The sequence below is a fragment of the Penicillium daleae genome, assembly GCF_028827525.1.
Source record: "Penicillium daleae strain IBT 16125 chromosome Unknown utg000002l_segment0_segment0, whole genome shotgun sequence".
Classification (NCBI taxonomy): domain Eukaryota; kingdom Fungi; phylum Ascomycota; class Eurotiomycetes; order Eurotiales; family Aspergillaceae; genus Penicillium; species Penicillium daleae.
In genome coordinates, this window is record NW_026623150.1 from 5,064,919 (window position 1) to 5,089,552 (window position 24,634).

Genomic DNA, 24,634 nt, shown 5'->3' on the forward strand with positions numbered 1-24,634 from the left:
GTATCTTCGAATCCCCTGGTAATGATTCGACGTAGAATGGAAAACATCACAATATGAGAGATGAGAAAATTGCGACCATATTTAAATGTACATATCTCAGTGGTGAAAAATGGCAAGCCTTGACATATGTCATTCAGCTTAGTAGGTCACAGAAGCAACGTACGTCAGCGGAGCATCAGGCATCTGTCAAGAGTCAACAAGCCGAGTTAGAAGTTGGATGACATCATCTCAATTGGGCCAAGAATTCTAATAAGGTTATCAGCTGAATATGGAGGTCAATAAACTCAACTCACACCTGTCGTAAAGCGTTGGTTGAACAAAAATATGGTATTCTAGGCATTCTATGTAGGAAATGGAAGTATACTTTTAGCGTAACCTCTAACCTTGTCTGGATTCTAGCCGTATCTTTCCAATGTCAACTGGTTCTGTTTCGTCATCATAAACTACTAAGTTCTAGACTGCTCTGAAATTGACCTAATTTGCTCAGCTTAATTAAGGACCACTTTTCTTTCAATTCCAGATTACACATCATCTTTCCAACTGTTTGCAGAATTTGAAAACAGAACTCACTCTTCGCAAATGTTAACAAATACTGAGTCATATGGGTTGACTCGGACGCCACACGTCGCTCAGCCGCTACACGCTCCCCAGGATACTCAACTGTCAAACAATGAGTGGAAAAAGGGGAGAAAGAGGCTCTCCTATATGTAGCAGATATAGTTTTGCCCATTTCAACATTTGCGGGTACCTTCACGCTAAATGCATTCTTCAACATCCGCTGTCCCTTCAGACTCACAGCTACTTGCTTATACTCTTTCTCTATTCTCTTTCTCAGCGCTCCTCTTGGCCTTTTATTGATCAACTTGGTGGTCTCTGCTCTACCAGAAGATGAGTAGATAGCTCCGTGTTAAATCACCATTCGCATTAACCTGCGGCAGTTCTGTGGCAGAAGACCACCTAATGCGGCAAAGAGAGCAAGATAACTAAAAGCGCAGTCGTTACGTCAACCTACACTCCGACGAATGACAGGTGTTTTCAACCCCCCCGTTCTTTAATTTTATATCACTCACATGACTTATGTTGTAGCCGCATGCGGAAGTCTCAGCAGTATCTGTTCCTCTTGTTACCCTGAAGGGTAGGCATGTGCCTCACTATCGTGTGAGGGTAATCCGCCTCTACTGATTTGCATGCATAGTGCTAAACATCTTTACGAAAAATAGTTCCATCGCTGCAAAGTTACCATCCAACAGTAGAAAGAAAACCATCACAATTCTTTCTTTCTGCATCATTAAGCCGGCTGTGAGATGTCCTATCATATGATGCTGCTAAACACGAACATAGCATGGTCTATTACTGGATTTATGCCGAGAGTTCCACGGAGGAGGCGGGGCGGAGAAGCCCAACCTAGGTCAGATTAATCCATAGGCATTTCTTAGATCCATAATTGTGAAGATCGCCTTGGCAGCTTGGCAGTACCTTTGAACCTATTTTTATTGGTACGGTTCTGGTCTCGGCCATGTAGAATTTTGGTTCTGGGACAACCAAACTTCGCAATGAACCTTAAACTCCTATTCAATATATACGAATTGCGTGGCGTGGTAATCTCTGCCAAAAGCCAAATCGGGCCTCTGGAAAACCATGGAAAACTGTAATCGAACGACTTTATGCATATCTCGAAAGTGCCGAGCCCAGAACGCTCCGTGGCTAGCCATTACATCAGTAAACGCCAGCGATGCAATCTAATTGGCTTGCACTGTGGTATCACGATAATGCATTTGGATCTATCCGTACCACCCTTGTTACATCCTCCATCCTATCATAATATTTCGTGAATTTCTTGATCACTGATATCGGTCTTAGATATCACAAATAATCATCGTCTGTGGTTTGGGGGAAACGGCTCTATTTTCTCAGTCCTCTCGAACAATGTGGAGACTGCTTAGTCAAAACAAGCATAACATCACGACTTTCACAGCTACCATTCAGAAGCAGACAATGGACAGGATACGCGGATAATTCTATAATACTGCAAACTCATGTGTGTCTTTCCTTATAGCTGATCTTGTTACGATATATGGAACAGGGCATATCAGCTTGTCGACTAGGTAAGGGGGGTAACCGAATGATGGCAGAGATAGGACCAAGGATGCTGACTAGATTGGATACAAGACTGATCCTTGAGGTATCAGAAGTAGATACAGGATGTCCCCGCTTGATATAGCAAAAGTAGTGCCAAATCGATGCCCAATCGGCGGGGTATCCATACCCAATCCTGCACAATCATGTCCGATGATCCGTATCGCCATAGTTCATCCAAAGTAGGAAACTCCTGACAGAAGATCCCTAAGATCAACAACCAATTCCACCATCACATCAGCCAATCTACCGTCTCTGAATCTCTCTGTGATCGATTCAAACACCATGATGAGCCACGGAACCTTCCACAACCACGACCACGTCATATCGAAAGCGAGGTGGCACTTGGCAAGAGCTTGAAGCTAGGGGTATGGTGACGAAGGGGTCGAGAAAGCCCATGAAACCTGGTGATCCTTTCCATAATATAAATATCTTCCTGAACCTTCATTTAGTTCTGGCTGGCTTCATCGATTCAAGAAATGACACTCAATTCAGTAATATAATCTCCACGGCGAGGCAGGTTATGTGATACAAAAATTATATTGATAGCATAACATAGTAAAGCAGAAGCCAATGGAAGGCGTGTCTATTGAGCCGGCGATTGACGAAACAAGTGGTCTTTTTCCGAGCCGGAACTGTGTAAAAAAAGTCAGATTGAGAGATAATTGAACTCGAGGGTATGTTAAGCTTATGCAACTTGCCTTCATAAATATCGCCTTCTCAGGTTTTCTGAACCGCAATCGCATTGGGAACAGTGAATGGCGGGCACGCTCGTACTTTTCCCGGATCTTTTCGAACAGCAGTCCGTCACTAATGGGTTGGTCTAAATCAAGTTCGCTCAGCTCTAATGTGAATTTTGCAGTCTCTATGCAGAGCTGAAGAGCTTGTCGCTGTGGAGAGTTGGAAGCGGAAGGATCCCCGGTTGTCGCACGGTTTTCTGGGTCATTCGAGTCACTATTCCTGCCACTTTGTGGCAAGTTCCAGCCCACGAGCGAAGGGGTAAGTCTCGAATGCGCTTTTGTTGAGGTTTGTCGTGATGTTGACGCTGCACGCTGCGACTCTCGTCCAGAGTGCTCGCTTAACCTTGCCGCTAGTCTATCAATCGATCCAGGCGTTGTTTCCTTAAAGTCGCCGTAGAGAAGATCCCCGCATGTCTAAGTATATTAATTCATGAAGATGAGGAGTGATCAAGAATTTTCTTACACATCGCCACTCCAGTCACCTGTATCCGGCACTCGGCTGCGGCCTTAAAAGCCTCTGAACAACTTGCCAAAGTCTCAGTGGTTCATAGAATAATCCAACGAAAAGCGAAATGGCAGTTAAGGCAGTCAAGCTTCGCCGCCGCGATTCACTTATCGTATCGGTGAACGCAAGCGCATCCGTCATCGCGGTGGCTAAGACACCGAAAACGAAAACCAATATCCTCCCCGTTGTTAACGTATCTCGTATCACGTCTGTCATGGCCGGATGGGGAGCCACTCCAAGCAATAGCACTGACGCAAACATAACGATAAAGCTTGCTCGAAGCGACCCGCCAGTCGTGCGTCCACACTCATCAGCGACCATGCCGACCAAGCACGAAAGTCCTATGGTTATTATCATGCTGAATGAGAATTTGATTATATCGACCTCCTCAACTATGAGTATGCCCCAGTGTGGCCTCCTAGCAAGGACAGCACGTAGCTCTGAGACGCATCTTGTGGAGTCGGTTTCCGATGGGTGGTGCCAGGCGAATAATCGTACATCATTCGAGAGTAGCCTAGGAATTGGCAAATCGTTTGTAGGTCCGTAGGATAGATACTATTGAATCGCGGTGAATGGTATACTATATGCGTTAGTATCTCCAGAACGGATCTGGACTAGCGCTGAACTACCTCGACGAATTCAAGTCGCTTCACATCGAACCAAGAGAGCCAAGCCATCGTCCATGGATGTGGCAAGTCTCTCCTCCACAGGCGGTGCTGCCGCTTGGCATATGCTGCACGCATCTGAAGGAAGAGCTGCTTGTCACTTTCGATGTCCGCTAGCGACATCCGGAAAGAGCCTGCGCGCCCTCGGAAACCGCCGTAGAGAACGGAGACGTATCCCGGGTCGGTGTTCGGGTCTGGATTCGGCTCGACATCGGGGGAGGAGCTTTCAACTTCCGAAATCGTTCATTCAGAATCTCGTCCTGAGAGCTTGAATCTTTATTTGTGGAGGCTTTAGGGACCATGGGAACTTTAAACAGAGCATACGCACCTGCGACTTCCTTAGCACACCGATAGATCTTACGCCCCACTTCCCCATAGTTTATATAGCGCTCGGTCAGCCTCTTTATGTCACGCAGCTTCTTGGACTCCTCGAGTCCTATATCGCCAAGCCCAGGTACATCGAAACGAAAATACCTGCCAGCCTCCGCAGCCTTTGCCCCATCCTTCCGGAAGAAATCATCGGCAGTTCTTTCTGTTTCCGATGCGAGACGTGCTAAGTCTGTGGCGACCGTGGCAAGAGACGGTTGGAATTTCATAATTTTCTCAAGGCCAGTGCCCACACTGACGATGAGTTGGTCTCTTCCCTCAAACACTTCACCTGCCTCAATATGAACAAGTTGGACAGGGTTATTATATAGAAGGCCACCATCAGAGTATGTGGTGCCATCGACCTCGATCGGCTCAAAGTAGGTTAGCGCTGCTGATGTCGCCCGGCAGGCTTGCCAGATATGCATTGTTTCGAGCCTGAGCACATAACAATGATCAGCATTGCCGCGATAGACAACAAATTTAAAGAGCTGGGAGTATTTCTTACTCAGCCTTCGGTCGAAGCAAGTTTCGGTAGCTTCTCAATATGGCCACTTCATTGGTTTGTTGAAGGTGAGCTACGACAAAGCTATAGGTCGTTAGTACTGGTAGCCTTTTCGAAATAAACTGGCAAACAGCTTACACTCGACAGTCAATGTTCTTGGGATCTTCTTTAAGGAGGCTTGTTGCCCATTTGTCACCAATAATTCCTTTGATAGCATCCTCCAGAGGCTGAGTTTCAAATCGAGGTCCGACATTGATAGTACCCTTCACTCGATCTATAAAATTCATCTCTGTGAAGGCACGTTCTGCGAGATTCACGTATGCGTCCTTGCAGTCTTTGATGGACATTCGCAATCGTCCAAGCATAACCGCAATTAGGCTGAAGGCTATTTAGTTCTGCTCCAGTGGAGAAGCTACACAAGGGAAACTAACCCTCCTGTGCTAGTACCCCCAATCATATCAAACATCTCCCATGGTTCCTGAGGCCGGAGGTTCCGTTTTTCTCGCTCGTTATTTGATAAATCCATCAGCTGCTCCAAGAGTACCAAGGCAGAAAGCCCCCGAACCCCCCCGCCATCTATCGAAAGAAGTTTGACCGGCGCTTGTTCGGTGCTAGAGGACGTCATGGTTGCTAATTTTCGTGAGGAACTCTCTGGGTTGCGAAGGATCAAATGAGAATACGTCGGAAAGATATGTCTCCTATATCGTTGAAAAGCGGGAGAGAAGTGGAGAGAGGCTAATGCGAGACTTGAGGATTAGTGAAAAGGCCTAATAATAAAAATGATCAGACTTGATATACACTAGCTTCAATATCTAGACTCTTTAGAATCAAGAATTTTATATTTAATTAGTTTCACCGGGATTGACGTCTTGACGTTGGTCATCGGGTTCATCTGGTAGGCGTGTCAGCTTCGAAGCCCTTCGATACCGCAAACGTCAAAACCCAACGTCATTGTCTCTGATCTTCGCCACTGCCTCAGGCATTTAAATTTTGATGAAATCTAGACGGTCTCCATCCCGATAGTACCTAGGTTAAAGACTCTCGTAATGGCATTTATTGGTTTTTGCATTGAAACGGTCTAGATTTTCATAGGAATATAAAAGGTATGGATGACTTCACCTACCAGGGGAGACTAAGGGTCATGTAACGGGGAGCTGCTTTTCTATAGAGGTCCAATCAATGTCGGTTCCATCAAACCTTAGAGTGAGGCGCTTCTGCCAAATGGCGGATACGACAACAGACGTGTCATCCGATTCAAGTTTTCGATGTGGGTACTTTCGTATAGTTAACTAGCTTAATGAGCTTTGGATGCAAAAAGAGCCTCCAGTGAAATCGAGGGGCTAGAACCAGATCTTGTCCTGTACCTTTCGCCACCGTCCTGTTATTGAGAGTGACCTTCCACTCGGTCAATCCTCATATGTTCGACCTTCCTCCCAGTCACCGAACTGGAGTAACGGAACACTATTCTTTTGCGAAGCAGTTTGTGTGGAGGGGCGTAATCCGATAGGGAAGATGGGATCGATATTGGTGCAGCTTATGTTGGACGGGGAGGCGGGTGACCAATGTAAGTTGCTAGGTGTTGGTGTATATAGTGGATATATCGCCTCATGGGGTCAAGCGCCATGCTTTGTTGAACGCCATATTTATCATGGCTAACGAGAGAACTGGGTGTCATTTTTTGGGCCTACTGTAACGACTAAGGGTTAGTGATTGTTAGTTGAGGCTTACACCATCAAGAGCCGTTGAGGGTGTTGTTCGCCTGCAAACAACTGCCAACTGGTCAGGATGGTCGTTGGCCGCTAATACTGTATCACTTGTTGAGGTTCTCTGGGCCAAAGAGACACCCTCGCAAGTGATGACAAGCACACGCCGCACAAAAGGAGGCTCCCAGCAGATCATAAGTTACGTTGTGCCAGGTGGCCTTCCACATAATTTGCAGAGATCCACCATAGAGTTCCATGGAATTCCATCGGCTCTCTTTTCATACGCCTAATATAATGTCGTGGAAAAGTGGAGAGATTTATTACAGTGACCTGGGATTGGTCCATAACTAGCCCATACAGTGGCACCGCAAAAGTTTCCGGCCACCCCCGTTCACCGCCTGACCTACACCGCCTTCAGTAGAAATTACTAGCTATGATAAACACTAATGGGAAAGGTAGAATTCCTTTCTTTTACCTTTAATCCTCCCAGATGAAATGTACAATTAGAGATCAGCAATTGTTTTGCCTCAAACTTGGGGATAATGTTGGAAATCTGGAATTGTTTATAGACGGCAGAATGTTATGTAAGTAAAGGGTTGTCGGAAACTTTTGCGGTGCCACTGTATTTCCTGTGTGTTTGTATGTAATATGCGGGTAACACCTCGACATCGGTATTGTCACTCGAATACTCGGTTACACCGCCATGGGGCAGCTCAACCTGCCCCTTTTCCCATTCGTTTGAATAGTTTCCTTCTTTTAATCAATCACTCTTTTCTGATGGTTCCGGTAGTTCTCATTCGTCCATATGCATACTAGTCTATACCGATTCAGCTCGCTTTGACATATCTCAAATCGAGCCTATCCCCTTCACCGTCACGGGAAGCCATTTTAGCGCACTTTACCGATATATTGTATTAACGCGTTATAATTGGCTAGCTGTGGTAACGATCCGGTAATCAGAATCTAGTGTATTAATATAACCTAATTAGGGACTATGAAATTCATCCCAACAAGGCCCTTTTATACATAGAGCCACGTCACAATGTAGGCAACCAGAGGTTGTTCGCTTAGCCTGTTGACCCCCTTTGCCCTTCTCTCTATTATACTGACACCAAATACAAGCCCTTCGTGCTAATTGAACTCGCCGGTGATTTATACCTGGTTTGGGCGATGGTTTTGGTGGTAGACCAAAGGTAAAGAGCTCTTGATAGAGCTTCTGGCGGAAACCTATGTGGGTAGGTAGCCTACTACCTTCCTGCTTCTTATAGAGATATTGAAGACGCCACGCATTAACAATCGCAGCGTCAATAAAGAAGAATAGAAGAGGTAACCAATTACGCTCGCTTCGTTGATGAGTCTCATAGGTAGCTCGGTATTGATTTGCAATATCTACGCCACCCATATAGTGATTGTAGTCGTTGATAGAAATAGGAATCTAGAGCTCCTTTAGAATCTCATCGCCAAAAGGAAGACGCGCAACTTTTGCGTTGGTAGAGGTTGTTGATGGCCGCTTCCGCTTAGTAGGGATGAATAGCTCTGGCGAATGGATAGTAGATAGTAGTAATACTATATTATTATCCTGCCATGCAAGACAGAGAACTCCCTGAGCTTCAGATCTATATAAAGTACCCCATTGGATTACCTTTATATAGTCCTTTAGCTCAATAAGCTGAGAAGGTATCCCATTCTGAGGGCGTGTAGTACCACAAGCGCCACACTGTAGATCTCTAAGCTCTTTAAAAAGGGCGACCGACGTGAAGTAATTATCCATATAGACAATATACTCTGCTGGCGTGCTAGCCGTTGAATTAGCTATAAGATCGCCGGTTGAATTAGCTAGAGGATCGCTAGGTTAATGGCCAGGTTGATGGCCAGGTTGATTGCCAGGTTGATTGCCAGGTTGATGGCCAGGTTGATGGCCAGGTTGATTAGCCATCGAATTGGCTAGGCCAGGAAGCCTCTTGATCATCTGTAAAACCATCGATCCAGTAGGGCTAAGCCCATTAACTTTGAATAGATCCGCAATCCCCCATATACGGCTAGTCCAGGTGAACGTCCATATATAGCCATGCTCTGCAAGGACAAAGATCTTATATCCTTTCTCAATTGGCTTATTTGGCATCTTGACACTATGATTTGTTCTTCCAAAGCAACGAATCATCGTCTCATCAATAGAGATATTAGAACCTGGTCGATAGTACCGTTGGCTTGCCTTCTCGAAGGATGAAGCTAATGGCTCGATCTTATACCACCACTGCTTAGTAGCCATTGGATTATCTGGTCGGTTGACGTGTAGATAACGTTTGATCTGTTCAAATCGCGTAAGGGCCATATAGAGCGAAGGTGTATGTACTGGTCCTTCTTGTAGGTTCCGCTTCCAATACTGATCAACACTAGTTGATTGGTTGATACCCATATAGATAAGGATACCAAAGAAGACCTTAATCTCGGCCGGTGTAGTGTCCTTCCAAGAGCGGCCGGTAGTAGTTGAATCGGTTGAATCTCTGGCTGGCTGTGCGTATTGATTGGTAGAATGGCTGAAATATTCAAAGATCTCTTCGCTAATAAAGAGTGTAAAGATTGCGTATGGACTCTCTAGGTCTAGCCCATCAGGTAGCTGTAGGCGTGGAGGTTGGGAGGTTGGGACTAGTAGCTGTAGCCGGCTAGAGAGCTCGTCTTTGGTAGGTAATTCAGCGAGAATCTCGTCAAGCTTACGCTTAGGTATAGATGTAGTCGATTTCTTCTTTGCCATAGTAGATAGATAGATAGATAGATAGATAGATAGTGTGATTAGTGGTTGGATTGGTGAATTGGTGAGGGCTTCTTGTTTTGAGGGGTAGAAACGCGTGGTGAGAAACACGCGTGGTAGGTAGTGGAGCTATTATAACCAATGAAGGATCGTATATTATATCCTGCTAGTTGATTGGTTAGTATAATACACTAACTGGTATGCGCTAAAATGGCTTCCCGTGACGGTGAAGGGGATAACTTATGCCACATTATCAGGGGATTCATCCGCGACCTTCCGGCGGGCAACTGTCCTACAAACTGCATATAATATTTTATTGTCGCTGATCCTCTTTCCTGGAAAAAGCATCGAGCTAATATAGTTGAACCACCACAAACAGTGGCAGAGGAAAATGTTTTTATTGATTACGCTTCTGTTTTTCTCGTTTGCCTTCGTTTGCCAAGGCCATACAAACCGAGGTTTTATATTCTCACCGGATGCTCTGCTGCCAGAAGATGTGGAAGATGTAAGATTGTCTGCATTACGTCAGCCTTACACAGCTAACAAACTTGTCAGAGCAAGCTAAAACAGTATAGACTAGTATGCGACAGAGCGAATAGGATCGAAGATGTGTAAATTGGTGGTGGTTATCTAACATAGGAAAGGGGACACATGAAGGTGTGTGAGGCGGTGTGAAGTGAGAGGAATCTAACCAAATCTGGCTAGTTACTAGCTGGACAATACCAGTGGACCTATTTTCTTGACAAAACTTTAGCCTGCGCTCCCTGTCCTGCTAAATGTGACCTCCTCACAAGTAACCCAAATTGGCTCTTACTGGACTTCATCTTACATCACAACGAAAACCGGACATCATTATATGATTGTTTCGCATCTACTCATTCAGCCTCCGAATACGGAATTTTATTGATATCATATCCATCACCAGCCACGCTATTGCCGGGAGAGTATTGATCGATATTGTCAAGGATGACTAGCCAGCGTGAGCTACCCTCTATTGATAGCCACCGTAACATGTTTCTAGCTCGTTGTTCCACCTCCTCTTCATTGATCGCCTCGGTATTTTGTACCTGCCCCACGCCTATCTTATCTTTCTTTCTTCAATCAATTCAGTCATCTCAACAGGATTGGTTCCCCTTGCTTATCTAGGCTCCATCAATGCGTACAAGCCCATACTGTAATTGCATAGCTTCACAGTTGTCCGAGGAATCAGGAAATGGTCACAACCCGACGGTGGTGTGAGTTCAAAAAAGATTCGTGTTCAAAAACCGGTCTCCCTGAACTCTCGCTTAGCTAAGGTATTATACCTCCCTCCCTTCCCGCACCTCCCTTCAGAACGCTATTTTGTCTTTTTTGCATGGAATGGTTTCTTTGGCACCCTGGTCAACCAATACATGAATAGCGCCCCACCGATGTTGACAGCAATTTAAACGATGAAGATACCAAAGTTTCTCCACCGTTGATCATAGAAAGCATTAACACTCTTCAGGTAGAGATTGGTCTGTCCAATAGTGCAGTATGTGCATTCATCTCGCGCATCATAGTCCTGCAAATATCCGCCTGCAGCATTGATATAGTCTTGCATATACTGGCCGTAAGTCTGTCCTGTAGGTGGTGCAAAATGCAGTAGCTCATTAGAGGCACAAACAACATCCGTATTCGCGACCGCGGTCGTCATCATCCCTTGGACCATATACGTGAATGGTGACACGCGGTACATGAAGATCCAGAAGTGCGGGAAAGTGCTCGGGCTAGCTAGGACGCCACAAAAGATCAGACAAAGCATGAACAGTAAGTTGGCCACATTGCCACCAGCCTCTGCGGTTTCGAGGCCAGCGATGATAAAGTCGGTGAATGTGCAAGTAAACATCATGAATGCCCAAAGGAAGAGGAAGAACAGTCCACCTCGCTCCGTGGTCTGATGAGCTGGTTCGGCATTTTGGTTGAGCCCGATTGGGTAGTAGAAGCAAACGAACATGATCACTGCCATCAATGTATTCCAGGGAATTTCCACGAGTATTTGAGAAAACATGAAAGCCTTCCAGGAATAAACCTTAGAGGGACGCTCACGGACCTCATAGAGCGACCTTTGGATGACGAAATATGGCATTGTCTGTTGCACAAGTTGGCCGAATATTGTAAGGAGATTGAAAATAGCAAACATCTGATTTTGATGCCCTTGGACGGTATTAGGGGCCTTGAAAAATGAGAACCCTGCACATGATTTCTTTAGCATGTTGCATTTGGTATGGAAGGATGCTGGACCATAATTAGCACTTACCTATGAAGGCAGATACCAAAGTGACGAGGGAGGCCTTCGAGTATATGTAAGAGGGAGTACGCCAGTATTGTTGGAAAACCCGATGGGTGACCTCTGAAAGTTGCAAGCCGAATGGAGCCGCAAATTCAGTTAAACTTTCATGGGTTTCAACTGGATCCTGAGCGCCTCTTCTGTTGGTTTGCAACTGTTGGAGCTCATTTTGGACGGCCTGAAATTCTGAACTCTCACGCCAGGCCGCATGCCAGTCAATCTTACTGGCTGAGCCAGGAACGGCTCCAATTGCTTCCAGCATCCATTCTGCGGGGTTGGCGCCGGGCGGGCAAGGAGGTGCGCCCATCCGTTCAAAGTATGATATCATGTGCTTAGAGTTCTTGCCAATGTCACCAAAGTAAACAGTTCTTCCACCACTGGCCAGCAACAGCAGCCGGTCGAAGCGCTGAAAGAGCATAGATGAAGGCTGATGGATGGTACAGAGGATGGCCTGTCCACTTTGTGTGAGCTTTTGGAGCAGATCAAGAATAGCCCAGGAAGTCTGGCTGTCGAGGCCGGATGTAGGCTCATCAACAAAGACCAGCAATGGGGGCTTAGCTGCAAGCTCAACACCAATGGTCAGTCTCTTGCGCTGTTCGACATTGAGACCTTCCCCCGGAATACCAACAACAGCATCAGCGTACTCTTCCATACCCAGGAGCTTGATCACTTCATCCACATAGGCAAGCTTTTCTTCCCGAGAAGCATGTGCTGGCTGACGTAAGAGTGCACTGAAATTAAGAGCTTCTCGAACCGTTGTGGTTTCCAGATGTAGGTCTTGCTGCTGTACATAACCAGTTTTTCGCTGGAATGATGCAGTGCGGGGATGACCGTCAACTAGCATATCACCTGTGATAACTCCCGTTGACACTCTATCGGCCAAGCAGTCAAGAAGGGTTGTTTTGCCAGCGCCCGATACACCCATTAATGCCGTGAGAGTTCCTGGCTTTACCCAGCCGTCGACATGATCCAAGATGCGGCGAGTTGTTCCTTTGATATTGACGTCATAACAGACATTGCTGTGGAGAATAATTAAGCAATCTCGTGGTACCGTGATAGGAGTAAGGCGGAGCATTAACTAGCTTACCTCCAATGGAAGACGCTTCTTGTTTGTTGAATGCCACCAGACTCCTGATCAGACATACTTCCGTCAGTCTGTTCGGCTACAGCGATGAGAGCTGAAGGAGAAGTCATTTCCATCTCGACATCCCCTTTAGTCTCCTTCAACTGTGAAGGTTGATGACCTCGACGGAAGACGAGGACTTCACCTTCCGATTTCCTGGCTGTGACAAGCTCAGTGAACATCATATACAGAGCGTGGAAGAATCTAATCTCAGTTAGTATACGAGAGCACCACCTTGATAGGAGAAAAATCAAATACATGATAAACCCAATTACAATCCCAATGTTCCGCCATTTATGGCTAGGGTCATACTGAAAGGATGCCTTGATGTAGTCTGTTCCTTGGACATACTCGCTTCCTGCAACAGAACCAACTGCCGAGCATATACGATTATCGTTGCTGATGGCTTCATATCCTGAAACAGTATTGCTGGGGATAAATGATGTGCAGAGGTATTGACGACCCGCAAACTATTTCCAGTTAGGCCTCAAGATGGACACACCAAAAAATATCCAAAGGGAGCAAACCTCGTTAATCATGAGGGATTCGAAAATGTATGCCATCGGGTCAACGTAGTTAATCCACCTAGACCAGCCCAGCATATAGTTGATGGGAATGACGAACCCAGTGAACATGACGAGGGCTAGGATGAGAACGGCGGCTGGTACCATGGCCTGTGATAAGGTTCGGGAGGCAGAAGCAATCGTACGGAAAATACCAGACATTGCTAATACAGCAAGGAAAGACGTGAGCAGGTAGAAGAAGAATGCGCCAGGCTCACGGCGAAGATTGCTCATAAAATCTGCATGTGTCAGCGAGATCTTCCATTTCCTCCTCCTGGGCTCAGGATGGCAGACACAAAACAGCATGAGACGCATAGAGAGGACATACAAATGATAACATTGAAGATGATGGTGTTTGTAACCTTATAAGGCATATCCATCAAAGCTGATGCAACAGCTTCCGCGGAAGGGTGATAGAAAGCATATCGATCTTGCTTCTCAACAATTCCGCGCTGAGCATAAAGTGTCAGGATTTCTAAAGCAGAGCTAAAAGCATTCATCAGGACTGCAAAGAACAGCAGTGCAGAACGCTGAAAGAAGCTTTCTGTGGTAAGTTTCAAGTTGTAGTATATAGAGGAGACAATTAACCCCATGACAATGTTCGCACCCAGCTGACCAACTGTGACAGAGGGATCGCCAACAAAGCGTCGATATGCTCGCCATAAGCATAGGCCAACCTGTTGCCTGTAGGATAAAGTATACGGGGATTTTGACCGCTGTCCACTTGCTTGATGCTCTCGTTTCAGGTCACGGAATCTCTGAGCATCAGGCCCATCAATCGGGTGGTCGACCTTGTATGTCTCAATCTCGGCCTTCAACAACTGGAAAGCCTCACTGTTGCGCCAGAATGCAGCAAATTCATCTGGAGTCCTGGGGACCTTGTTTTCAAATCCAGCACGGACGAGACGTTCCTGTGGACTGGTCATTGAAGTTAAAAAGTCGGGGGTCGTTTGACGTTCTGGACACTCAAAGCCCATATTTATAAAATACTGGCGAGCTTGGTCCGCCCGCCCGAAGAAGATTTGTCGACCTTCGTAAAGGACCAAGGCTTTGTCAAAGAGATCGTAAGCGCTTTGCGGCGCTTGGTAAATGGAGACTGCACAGGCAGTTTGAAAGATTTCGGTCTGCAGCTTCAGCGTCTTGCAGAATTCAATAGCATTCGCGCTATCCAATCCTCGTGTCGAATTATCCCAGCATTGAAATGGGGCGCCAGAAAGAGCAGCCTCAGAGATCGTCACACGCTTCCTCTCTCCGCCTGAAATGCCACGAATGTACTCGTTGCCAACGCGCGTGTTCTTAGTATGGTGGATACCAAACATTGCCATCACCACATCTCTTAGATGATCGGAGAACATAGAGTGAGTGACACCGGAAGGTAAATGCCGTGGCGCGCGGGCGCGAGAAGCAAAGGTCAGAGTTTCTCCAACAGAGAGCATAGGAAAATGAACGTCAACCTCAGCGGTGTAAATGGTATCACCACGGTGCTGGCTGTGCATTTCCCGAGCGGTTATACCTTTATAGTTAAAATACGACTGATCGTCGACAAAGAGGCCATTTGTCTCCCCAGACAAGGTTTTGAGGAAGGTACTGCAACCAGAACCGAGAGGCCCCAAAACCACTAGCATTTCTCCTTTTTGCACGACGCCGTCGAATTGGTGCAGAATTGCAGTACGGTTCTTCCTGTGGCCAAGCGTCTTGCGAACAAGTCCTACGGCCTCGAGCCACAGATTCGCAACGTTATTCTGATGCCGTGTGCCAGTGCTGTAGCCGGAAACCCGCATATCCTGGAAGCAAACACCACTGGTCCTGAAGGAGCCGCCACTGGATGCAATTTTGTCCACCATAGCGAGGGCCCATGCACGAGAATTAAAGTTAGGGCCATTAGGATTCAAGCAGGAGTTGAGATCGTCCTCAGCCATGAACAAGCTTCCTTCCTGGTTGTTACGTGACTCTGAAGTGAAAGCGCGAGCGAGTTCTTGGACCCGGCTTGCCCTCCGCGTTGGGTCCTCAATGCCATCCCTCGAGTGGGCAACTTCGACTCCAGCTACCCCTGTTATAGAAGATTGTCCCCTGCTGCTATCAGAACCATCCTTGTACGATGATAGACGATCATCGAATATCCGGCTCCCCATCACCTGCGCAGAACGGTCGTCATCCTCCAAGGTGTCGGCGGCTACGAGCGGCATGATAGGCAATGTGCAGCAGTCACTGTAGATGCGATGTGTCACGTTTTGTGGGTCAGGACGTCGACAGCAGCGCGTGATGCAAGAGAGAAAAATGGCAAACGAACAAGGAGCAAATTCCAACCCAAGTAATATGCCAATGGTAAAGATGCACCTGATTTGGGGTAAAGGGCCGTCTCTAAATAATTATAGAAATTACAACGACAACCAGCTGCTTCTACATCTGTATTATATCCGGAATGTATGGGTTGCGGTGCTGCTGCAGATCTAATCTTTTCTGTCCTTGGGTTGCCGTTCTTGAAATGAAATGCCGTAAAAGTGTCAAAGAAATGGAGTGGTAACTTACCGCTATGATCAGATTAATAATGATTGATCTACAGTGGCACCGCAAAAGTCTGAGATCCCCCTTGTTCACCGCTCTCATCTCCGCCTTCTTAAAATAGGCTGGTACTCTGGTTCCCGCTGTAAAATTAGGGTCCACATGGAGTATTTTGTTGCGGCAGAATCATGGCAGAAAATAGCGGTGAATAAGGGTGATCTCAGACTTTTGCGGTGCCACTGTATGTACAGTATATTCCTTGTTTTGTAAGGTAATTTGGATTCTCCGGCAAACCGGGAGTCGTAACCCCGAGTAACAGAGCCGTTCAGGGGGCATTTCAAACCTCACCCGGGGCATCTTCTACTTTCATTCAATGAACCATCTTCCACTTGATCTCATTCGCCAATATGAATACTAGTCTATCCTGTATCAGCTTGCTCTGTTAAAAAGGCTTGGAAAACGAGATCTTGGTCCGCTGAGTAAGCGCAGGTTTCGCCTTTCCGAAAGTCTCAACCTTAGAATCATAGCTAATTTCCGTGGGAATTAATCCGGGTTCAAGTTTCAGTAAGCCATCGGCAGGCCGGAATACACACCTTCCGTCTTCCGGGGTTGCTATTGCCTTCAGACTCCCTATCAGAATGACTCAACAAGAGGGATATAGCTCTGACGCTCTCCAAGAAGGCAATCTCCATCACCCATCATGGCCTGAACGCTGGTCACATCCGGAATTTACCGGTCCCCTTCGAGACCTCCGGAAGCGCTGGTGCGAGCAGCCCTGGTATAAACATAACACCCGCCGTTCTGTTAGGTTTATCAAATGGCTTAGTTGTTTACCCTGGGGCTTTGTGATCTACCGTACTGTTTACACGGCGGAATCCGACCGGCTCTGGTCTTCCTGCCTCGCCAAAATCGACCGTTACGTGCACTGGAGTATTGGAAATTTCTACGAAAAGAGATATCCGGACAGCGACCCTTTTCCCGAGAAGTTTGTGCAGGAAACCTACAAGAATCTTGTTTTCGCGGATCGAGAGCGATGGGAGGGGGCGTCCCTTGAACAGATCCGTGCGGATTTCAAACAATATTCAGAGTCTCTTGGGATGGAAGATGGGTCGCATATTCCATGGTCGCAGGCCTGTCTCGTTATAGACGAATCATGCTTGAACTCGATTGTAAGTGCCTTCGAAGATCCGGAGGAGAGTGCAAATTGGGGAGGGCCTCAGAGAGGGTTTGTGATCGAGAAGGGTGGGTATATCATGTTGAAGCCGTTTGTGGTGATGGTCGACCCTACTTTTGAACCGGGGGAGAGCTATGACACGCCTGGGTACCAAGGGTACATGCGCGTTGAACTTGACGATATTTGGGAGGCAGCGGTTCAGTTGTGTCTCTCCACGGTGCAGGAGATGTGTCCTAATGTGACCCCTGCTGATATGATCCCGGTTTACGATGGAGGAAGCGGATATTTGGTTAATGTGTGAAAGTGGTCCTGACATTTGACCCCTCAAGAGGAGCCGCAATTGCTTGTTGTTTATGTAGATCATCTCACTATCTCCTCATGAATTCCTACACGACTACTATTTTCGTACTCGGCATATGAATTTCAATATGCCGCAAAATGGAGGGCAAATGATAGCAATGATATTGTATTGAGAGCACTGCTGTGCGTTCATATTATCGGACGCGTGTAGGAGACATCACGTGGATAGAGGTGAGATTATCGGAATATGATGGCGTATACTTGGTCCTGATATACATGCTGATCGATTGCTTTTAGGTTTGGGTGGGCAGAAAGGCCCGGATGGGGAACTTTCTGCCGAAGGCGGTGTCCGCCCCATCTTCTGTCCAACATACGATTTTGTTCTGCCGTGTTCGAAATCAGATTCCCCTTCGTCCACTCAGAAAATCATTCTCCAGCCCTATCCTAAGAAGCGCTAGTGAATATTCAGGTTAGCTGCAGATCGTGGCGTGTGTATAATACAGTCACCATTCGTATTTGTTTGGAACATAGTACCTACCCCAACAATCTTTATGCCCGTGGACTGAAGTACCATGTTTTAAACACTAATGAACAGTGACTGTATTGTATACAAGCCACAATCCGCAGCTAATCCGAACGTAGCCTAGCGCGATTTGGGATAGGGTTAGAGAATTACTTTCTGAGTGGACGCGGGGGAATCTGAATTCGAATATGGCAGTATGTACACAGCTAAGTGGACAGCATATTTGTTTCACAAGCAGAAAGGTAAATTGATTCATATTGATCCAGGTCTTTGAGTCCCATACGGCGGCGCAAGATTACATACACCGAGCAAAAGTATGTTGTCTTTGCCTGCCCTGACATGAGGATATGTTCCGACAGTTTCTCTTGGTAAAGCACCGGGTCCTTGATACCAAATTTCATAATTGTGAGGCTCAAGAATATCTCAATTTCCCGAGTAGCAGTCTCTCTCCCATTTAAATGCGAATAGACAGTCATTTTGTTTACTCTGCAGCTGAGGAACGGCATGTTCGATGCCTATCAATCTTGCTAAACTCAATCTATACAGTTATACGCGATCCGTTTTTCAACGCAAGCTTATTCGAGATTGACACTAACTTTTGTCACTGATCGATGGTTCAAAAAATCTCTCACACTGTTCTGTAGATCAACCTCATTATCAAAACAGCATTCCCGCTGGATCTCTTCACGTCCACAAATAAACATCAAACCAGGGTTAATGGCTATAAATCGGCACCCTGCCGGAGGACATTGCGCACCACTGTCTTGCATCCCATTCATTCAGATTCAGTCTCGGATGAAGCTGCTCATTGCCCGTCACAATGGATGCCACGGTATGACTTCGCTCTGTAAGATGGAAGCGTTCACTGATTGGCCATAGGAAATTCTTAGGATTATCGTGTCACAAGAAGCACGGACGGCCCATGTTGAACGAAGTGTTGTGGAATACAAACAGGAGCTCGCCAGGACACGCCATACCCTGGAAAAGACCACAAAGGATCTGGAAGAAACTGCGAGGGTGGCCGAACTTCTCTACGAATTAAGTCAGAAGCTTGGGACGGTGACCGATTATCTCGTGAAACAGCAGAGACTATTGGACAATAAGGACCGCATTTCGTACGAAACCATTTTCAATATTCTTCTCAAGCAAGCTGAGTCTCAGGAGGATGAGCCCAAAGTCGAAGGGGACAGCATAAGTGACAAACAAGGTGGACTCGAACATCCCGCTGGTGTCATTGCGCTGAGCTAGAGCAAGCCAGAGTGGAATACGAAGATCTCCTGATGCATTATCCACACTTTTCATTCTCGTTCTATTTAAGCGTATATGATTCTCTCCCCTTCGGAGGTCTCACGGCGAGAATATCGGCCACCGTACTGAGCCGAAAGCGCCGTCGGCTACGCTATGCACTATTACCCAAAAAATAAAGCTTATTCCGAGAATTGGATGTTCTCTAAACTAGTTCTTTGGTCTTTGATTCTCCGAGTTAGCATTTAAACCCTGTAGTAGCTAATCTATAGACTTATAAGTCTTTATCGTCACGATAGCGCTATCCTTTCAAAAATTCGGGATCAATTGTCACCTAACGTTTTAGCTGACTATTAGTACTCTATTTCATATTAAAAGTAAGATACTATTAAACTCTTATTAGCTTAACGGTCCCTAAAGCGCGGAAGAGGGGAGGCTTAAGATGAGAACCGACCCTATAATATAGATATTCGTTAGATTCGCGGTAGGTATTTAACTCTACTATAGTACCTACCTTTGTACCCGAGCTAGAAAATAATATAAGGGCACTTCTAGTATATACTCGTGCTCTTTTATGCTTATAATTGTGCGAATTATCGCCGAAAAGGCCGCGAAGAAGGTAATTAATGTCTTTTACCGTAACCTTAAAGCGTTCTCGTGGCTTCGTTAGTAGTTTATAAAACTAATAAGATTCTAACACGTAGACTTCTATAAGGGTAAATTTTTTCTTGTTACGATATAGTCTTCCGTAAAAGATTTTAGAAGTTATAGGGTTAGATTAGGTTCGTCTTTAGAAAAATTAGCACTAGGCGCTTCGTTACGAGAAAGTCTCTATCTACCGAGATAAGTATTATAGTCTATATCTATTAATAATATAATTTATAACGCCTAATTTAATACTATATTCTTATACTTCTCGAGCGTTGCCGGGGCTAGCTCCTTAAGGTATATAGAGTTCTCTTCTTGTTCCCGCTTATTCTAGTATTCAAGGGTAAAACTACGTGACGTAGCACGTATAATCCTTTTATCTAGTTTCCTTTAGAGGTCCTTTAGGAGTATCTTCTATTTAATAGCAAGGTAACTAAAGATTGAGAACAGCAAACTAGACTAGCGCCCTAGGGCTTATATTTATAGTCCCGGTTTAAGTAAAAGTAGGAGAGTGGGTAATCTAGGTGAGAATACCTACCCTGTTCTTACCCGCTCTTACCCTGTTCTTACCCTATTCTTACCTCTATCACCCCGCTCTCTAGACTTCTTACCTATATCACCTATACTTACCCTAAGATCAAATCCGACGCTATTTTAAAGCTCAGGGCGCATTGAGAATTAGCCGTGCACTATATATGGCTTAAGTACGGCTGAGCGGACGGGAAGCCCTGTTCTCCATACCCTATGGTCGTATGTACTAGAAACCAACTCAAAACATAATATATGCCCTAATACTCCTAATTACAATGTATAAAGCGCTGCATCAGCGTGAGTGAGAAGAGGTGAGTGCGCAATAGACAGGGTGAGAATCAGGGTGAGAATCAGGGTGAGAATCACCCTCCGTCGCGCGACGGTCATGCACTGACCCTCTCAGCTTAAGCAGAGTGTAAATCATTGGATAATCTATCCCCACATGAAACACCCCTGGAGGCTGCCGACGTGGATCCACTTTGGACGTACAGTGGCAGTTCAAAAGTCTGAAACCAGGGACCAAGAAAACAGGCCGTCAAAATATGCCTCGATTTTATGTTTTTAACAGATCTTTCTGAATGTCTTTTGAACACTCTTTCTAGATATTCCCGGCATCTGTGTTTTAACTTGTCTTTCAAAGTATAGCTGATGAGATGGGTTTGAACTTTTTCGGGTGTTGCAAACTTATGGAACACCACTGTACGTCCCCAGCTCTAGGTCTACTGAGGCCTTCAATCTGTTTACTGGCGGCCTGTATAGATGAATAACCATAACGGTCACAAGTCCGCTGACTGTAGTCTATATGAGGCACAAATATTTGGATCAAAATCTCAAGAATCATACATTTTTCAAGTCTGTTTGTGTTTCGCCGGCCGATCATCATCGCGGTCGACTTGGAATGCCCGTGTGATGGAATCCACTGGCTCTTCATTTATAGCCAGATCGTCGCCAAATGTCACAAAAACCGTGTTCGTGCTATCATCAATCGCCGCATCGAAGCGCTGCCCAGGGGGAACCTGTTGTAGATTGTGTAGGATGGCTATAGTCTTCAACAGTATGATTCAGTGTGGCAGCAGTAGATCCTTGTGCGATAGTTCGATATCCTCCAGAGACTGGTGGAAAATTGTAAAAATAGGTATCTCTATAGCTGCAAGAAATCCTCCAAATTTCCGAGGGATGATGAAACTTAGAGAGGAAGAATATTGTCTGCAATATAGGGATGCCAGCGAATTGGTCTCCAACCGGACAGGCCCTTCCCCCGACGCCCGTTCCCGGCGCATTACCCCAGCCCCGCATCCCGGTGTGGATTATGCCGTTACCCGGAAGCCTAATTTGAAACCTATAATTTGGACTGTGATTGGATGAGCAACGGCATCCTAGCGAGCCAATTTCTCATTGTGTATTGGAAGCGCGCTTTTTTGTTGCCCCGGTCATCCGAGCCCAGTGATCAGCTCGTCGATCCGGGGGCATAGGAGGCTAGTTTCTCCTTACCTACACTGACAACGACTAGGCATTGGATCCCCTACAACTGTTTCAATTGTCTCTAGGGGGGTCAATAGTAGTGTTGTTCATAACTAGCACTAAGTTCGTCACGAAGTGTAACCTCGAAGTGTAACCTCGTAGGTTTGCTTCCGTGCACAGTGCAGAAGTCAGGGCGACTATCTGTGTCTCAACCGTCTGATAGGTGGAATTTCACAGACTACTCCATGCAGCATCATCTAGCAGAAAAGAGATATAAATGTGTTGATGGGTTCACTCAACTATCACTCAACTTCACGTCACAAACCTTGAAACCATACAAAACTTTCGTTGCACTCAAAAGGCAAAAATGATTGCTAAGAAAATATTCCTCGCCATTGCTTCGTCAACCTTTACTCTTGCTCTCAGCCCAGTTGGGAGCGGTACCTGGACTTCGGTCAGCCCTAGCTTCAGTGTCCAGGAATGTGCTGGAGGCAGTGTGTCTGGAGATACTTTTACTCTCCCAACATCTCCCAATGGCAGTACTAGCGGAGCAGGCTGCTCCAACGGCCACTTGCGCGCCGAGCGTCGCTATAACAACGACTACACCTCTGGAATTCACCAGTTTGGAGGCGAGTTCACGATCACCTCCCTGACCGGTGACCGCATCGCGCTTAAGCAGACCTTTAACGGTAGCACTGGACCGTATTTCATCATGGGTATTAAGAGCACTGGCGACATCTACGATGTAGAGGGTGGCGCAACCATTGCCAGCGGCGTCGCAAAGGTCGGCTCTACAGTGCAAATCAACACTGTGCACGATGCCAACAAGCAAACGTATGTTGTTTACGTGAACGGCAACGAGTCGTTCACGACAAGTGCCCCTGGCGGCAGCTTTTATGACAAGTGCGGTGCCTACACGAGCGATAGCGGCTCAGGCGCCATCACCGTCACCTGGAGTAACGTCGAGTTTTGGACTCAGTAGATATTGCTTGGGCAAGATTAAGTGACGATTCCAAGAGTTTGCTTAGCTATGTTTTTCATGGAAGTTTCTGTGCATATTTGAACCCGAAAGAAAACTACAAGCAGACAAGTCTATAGCAATATAAGCGTTATTTCTGTGTAGCCTTTTAGTTTAGGCTGAAAGGCAAAGCGGGGCCGTATAAACTTGATGTCTTTTGCAGCAATAGGATGGTATTGGTACTTAAGGTGCATGTGACTTGCTCCATTGTAAGAGACATAAATTTACCTCTCATAGGTAAAGCAAATTTTACTTACATTTTACCCGTAGCATTGACTAACCACCCGCATCACGGACCTTTCTCCTTCGTTACACTACGGGATGGATTGAAATCAGTTTCACCACTTTACTTGCATGAATTCTTGCCTGAACCTTACGTATAATACGCTAATATTTATTTCGCCTAGCCTTCTTTCAAGGAGTGAATCGTATCGAAAGATAGAGTCATGTGATACAGACCAGATAGAGTACTTGAAATACTCTTACTATCAATCCGATATGTTTCCGGTATTATTATCCAGGACTCTCGGCAGGAACGTTCACTAAAGGGGTAAAGTCAATTCCCTCAGCACAGTACAGCAGTATAACTCTGGGGAATTTTTCGGATACATTAAAAGAGGAGAATGTGCAACTGAAAAATGAATATGTTTAAAGTCAAAAAGCCGATCTAGGCATTGCTGAGGCCCTCCGCTTCTCATTCTAGCAAAGTTGTGGAACCGGATAGAGTGGAAGGGTGGTTCGGCCCTAGTACCTTTTCCTTCCTGACAAAACAATCTCGTAGCAAACTGATGGTTTCAGCAACGTGACCTGAATATTTCCAAGTGAAAGCGAGATTGGCTATACTCGTCAGAGTGTCGGAATGATCCTCGCCGAGCTTCATCTTGCGAGTCTCCATCACCTTCCCGAAGAGCTGCTCGGCCTCGTCCCACCGGCCTCGTTCCACCGGCCCTTAAGCCGGTATGCTGTTGCCAACATTACTATGCTATTAATAACTTCATTATGGTTATTACTTAATAAGATCACTATTTAATCTCTTTATTTATGTTATTTCTCTTATATCTGCGATTTCACCGCTTTAGGACGTATACCATACACCTCTATCATACTTCGCCCTTGAGGCCAAACGAAAAGTCTTCAAGTTAATAGCCGGAGGTTTCACGTTCCTGGACTGATGATTTGAATAGGCAGATCCCGCCAAAGTCAGTAAAATAGCGTTGGTGAGGAGGACTTTCATCCTGGTGGTACGCGAGGTCGGGCATGAGAAAGACAATCGTATGAAACGCGCAATATGCGCGTGGGGGAGTCGATTAGATCTCGTCTCCCCCTTAATTGTGTAGAAAGTCAAGTTCGCATATTCTCTTAGGCAACCTCGGGGTTTAAGTAAGATAACGCCCTTGGACGGCTTACTGAGCCCGAGACTGCATAGGTAAATATTCATACGACAACTATGACCGGATAATATAGAGAGCAATCAACTTTCGGTACTTTCATGTGTGAAAGTATACCAGAGCTACACTTGACTTGGATCATGCGCGGCTTGAGTTTTATGCCTGTAACGGAGGATGCAATTTTGAGTGCCGAGTGACACGAGAACAATTCACAGACAGCGCGACGCATGCTTGCACATCAGGGCCGATAAAAGAAGAAGCCCACATTGAGCGACTGATTTGCTCTACAGCGTCCCCAACTCTCCCTATTCACGAGCAAAAAACCTGACTGGCTAGAGATTTTACTATCAGATTTGGTAAATAGATCATAATATTCTTCTTGCTGGATGGAGGGTGTAAATAATGGAACGAGAATACGGGATATTGTGATCAGCATCCCAACGGCAGAAATTTCAGGGAAAGCCATCCAACGGGACTAGAT

At 46.0% G+C, this 24,634-nt stretch overlaps 5 protein-coding genes across 5 annotated transcripts; 3 read left to right on the forward strand and 2 right to left on the reverse strand.

Moving 5' to 3' along the window:
• Positions 1 to 3,995: 3,995 nt before the first annotated feature.
• Positions 3,996 to 5,542, reverse strand: N7458_002735 (acyl transferase/acyl hydrolase/lysophospholipase; the record flags this gene model as incomplete). Its single annotated transcript, XM_056906118.1, has 5 exons — positions 3,996 to 4,276; positions 4,375 to 4,850; positions 4,921 to 5,001; positions 5,056 to 5,295; positions 5,349 to 5,542. 5 exons carry the CDS (start codon positions 5,540 to 5,542, stop codon positions 3,996 to 3,998), a joined length of 1,272 nt encoding a protein of 423 aa, XP_056770225.1.
• Positions 5,543 to 10,792: 5,250 nt separating this feature from the next.
• On the reverse strand, positions 10,793 to 15,549 carry N7458_002736 (uncharacterized protein; the record flags this gene model as incomplete). The annotated part of the gene is made up of 6 exons (XM_056906119.1): positions 10,793 to 11,580; positions 11,648 to 12,696; positions 12,765 to 13,004; positions 13,059 to 13,270; positions 13,328 to 13,602; positions 13,692 to 15,549. The coding sequence occupies 6 exons, from the start codon at positions 15,547 to 15,549 to the stop codon at positions 10,793 to 10,795; spliced, it is 4,422 nt and encodes a 1,473-aa protein (XP_056770226.1).
• A 954-nt stretch (positions 15,550 to 16,503) lies between these two features.
• Positions 16,504 to 17,340, forward strand: N7458_002737 (uncharacterized protein; the record flags this gene model as incomplete). Its single annotated transcript, XM_056906120.1, has 1 exon — positions 16,504 to 17,340. The coding sequence occupies one exon, from the start codon at positions 16,504 to 16,506 to the stop codon at positions 17,338 to 17,340; it is 837 nt and encodes a 278-aa protein (XP_056770227.1).
• A 1,342-nt stretch (positions 17,341 to 18,682) lies between these two features.
• N7458_002738 (uncharacterized protein) lies at positions 18,683 to 19,110 on the forward strand (the record flags this gene model as incomplete). The annotated part of the gene is made up of 2 exons (XM_056906121.1): positions 18,683 to 18,694; positions 18,742 to 19,110. 2 exons carry the CDS (start codon positions 18,683 to 18,685, stop codon positions 19,108 to 19,110), a joined length of 381 nt encoding a protein of 126 aa, XP_056770228.1.
• Positions 19,111 to 22,114: 3,004 nt separating this feature from the next.
• On the forward strand, positions 22,115 to 22,729 carry N7458_002739 (uncharacterized protein; the record flags this gene model as incomplete). The annotated part of the gene is made up of 1 exon (XM_056906122.1): positions 22,115 to 22,729. The coding sequence occupies one exon, from the start codon at positions 22,115 to 22,117 to the stop codon at positions 22,727 to 22,729; it is 615 nt and encodes a 204-aa protein (XP_056770229.1).
• Between the last annotated feature and the right edge of the window lie 1,905 nt (positions 22,730 to 24,634).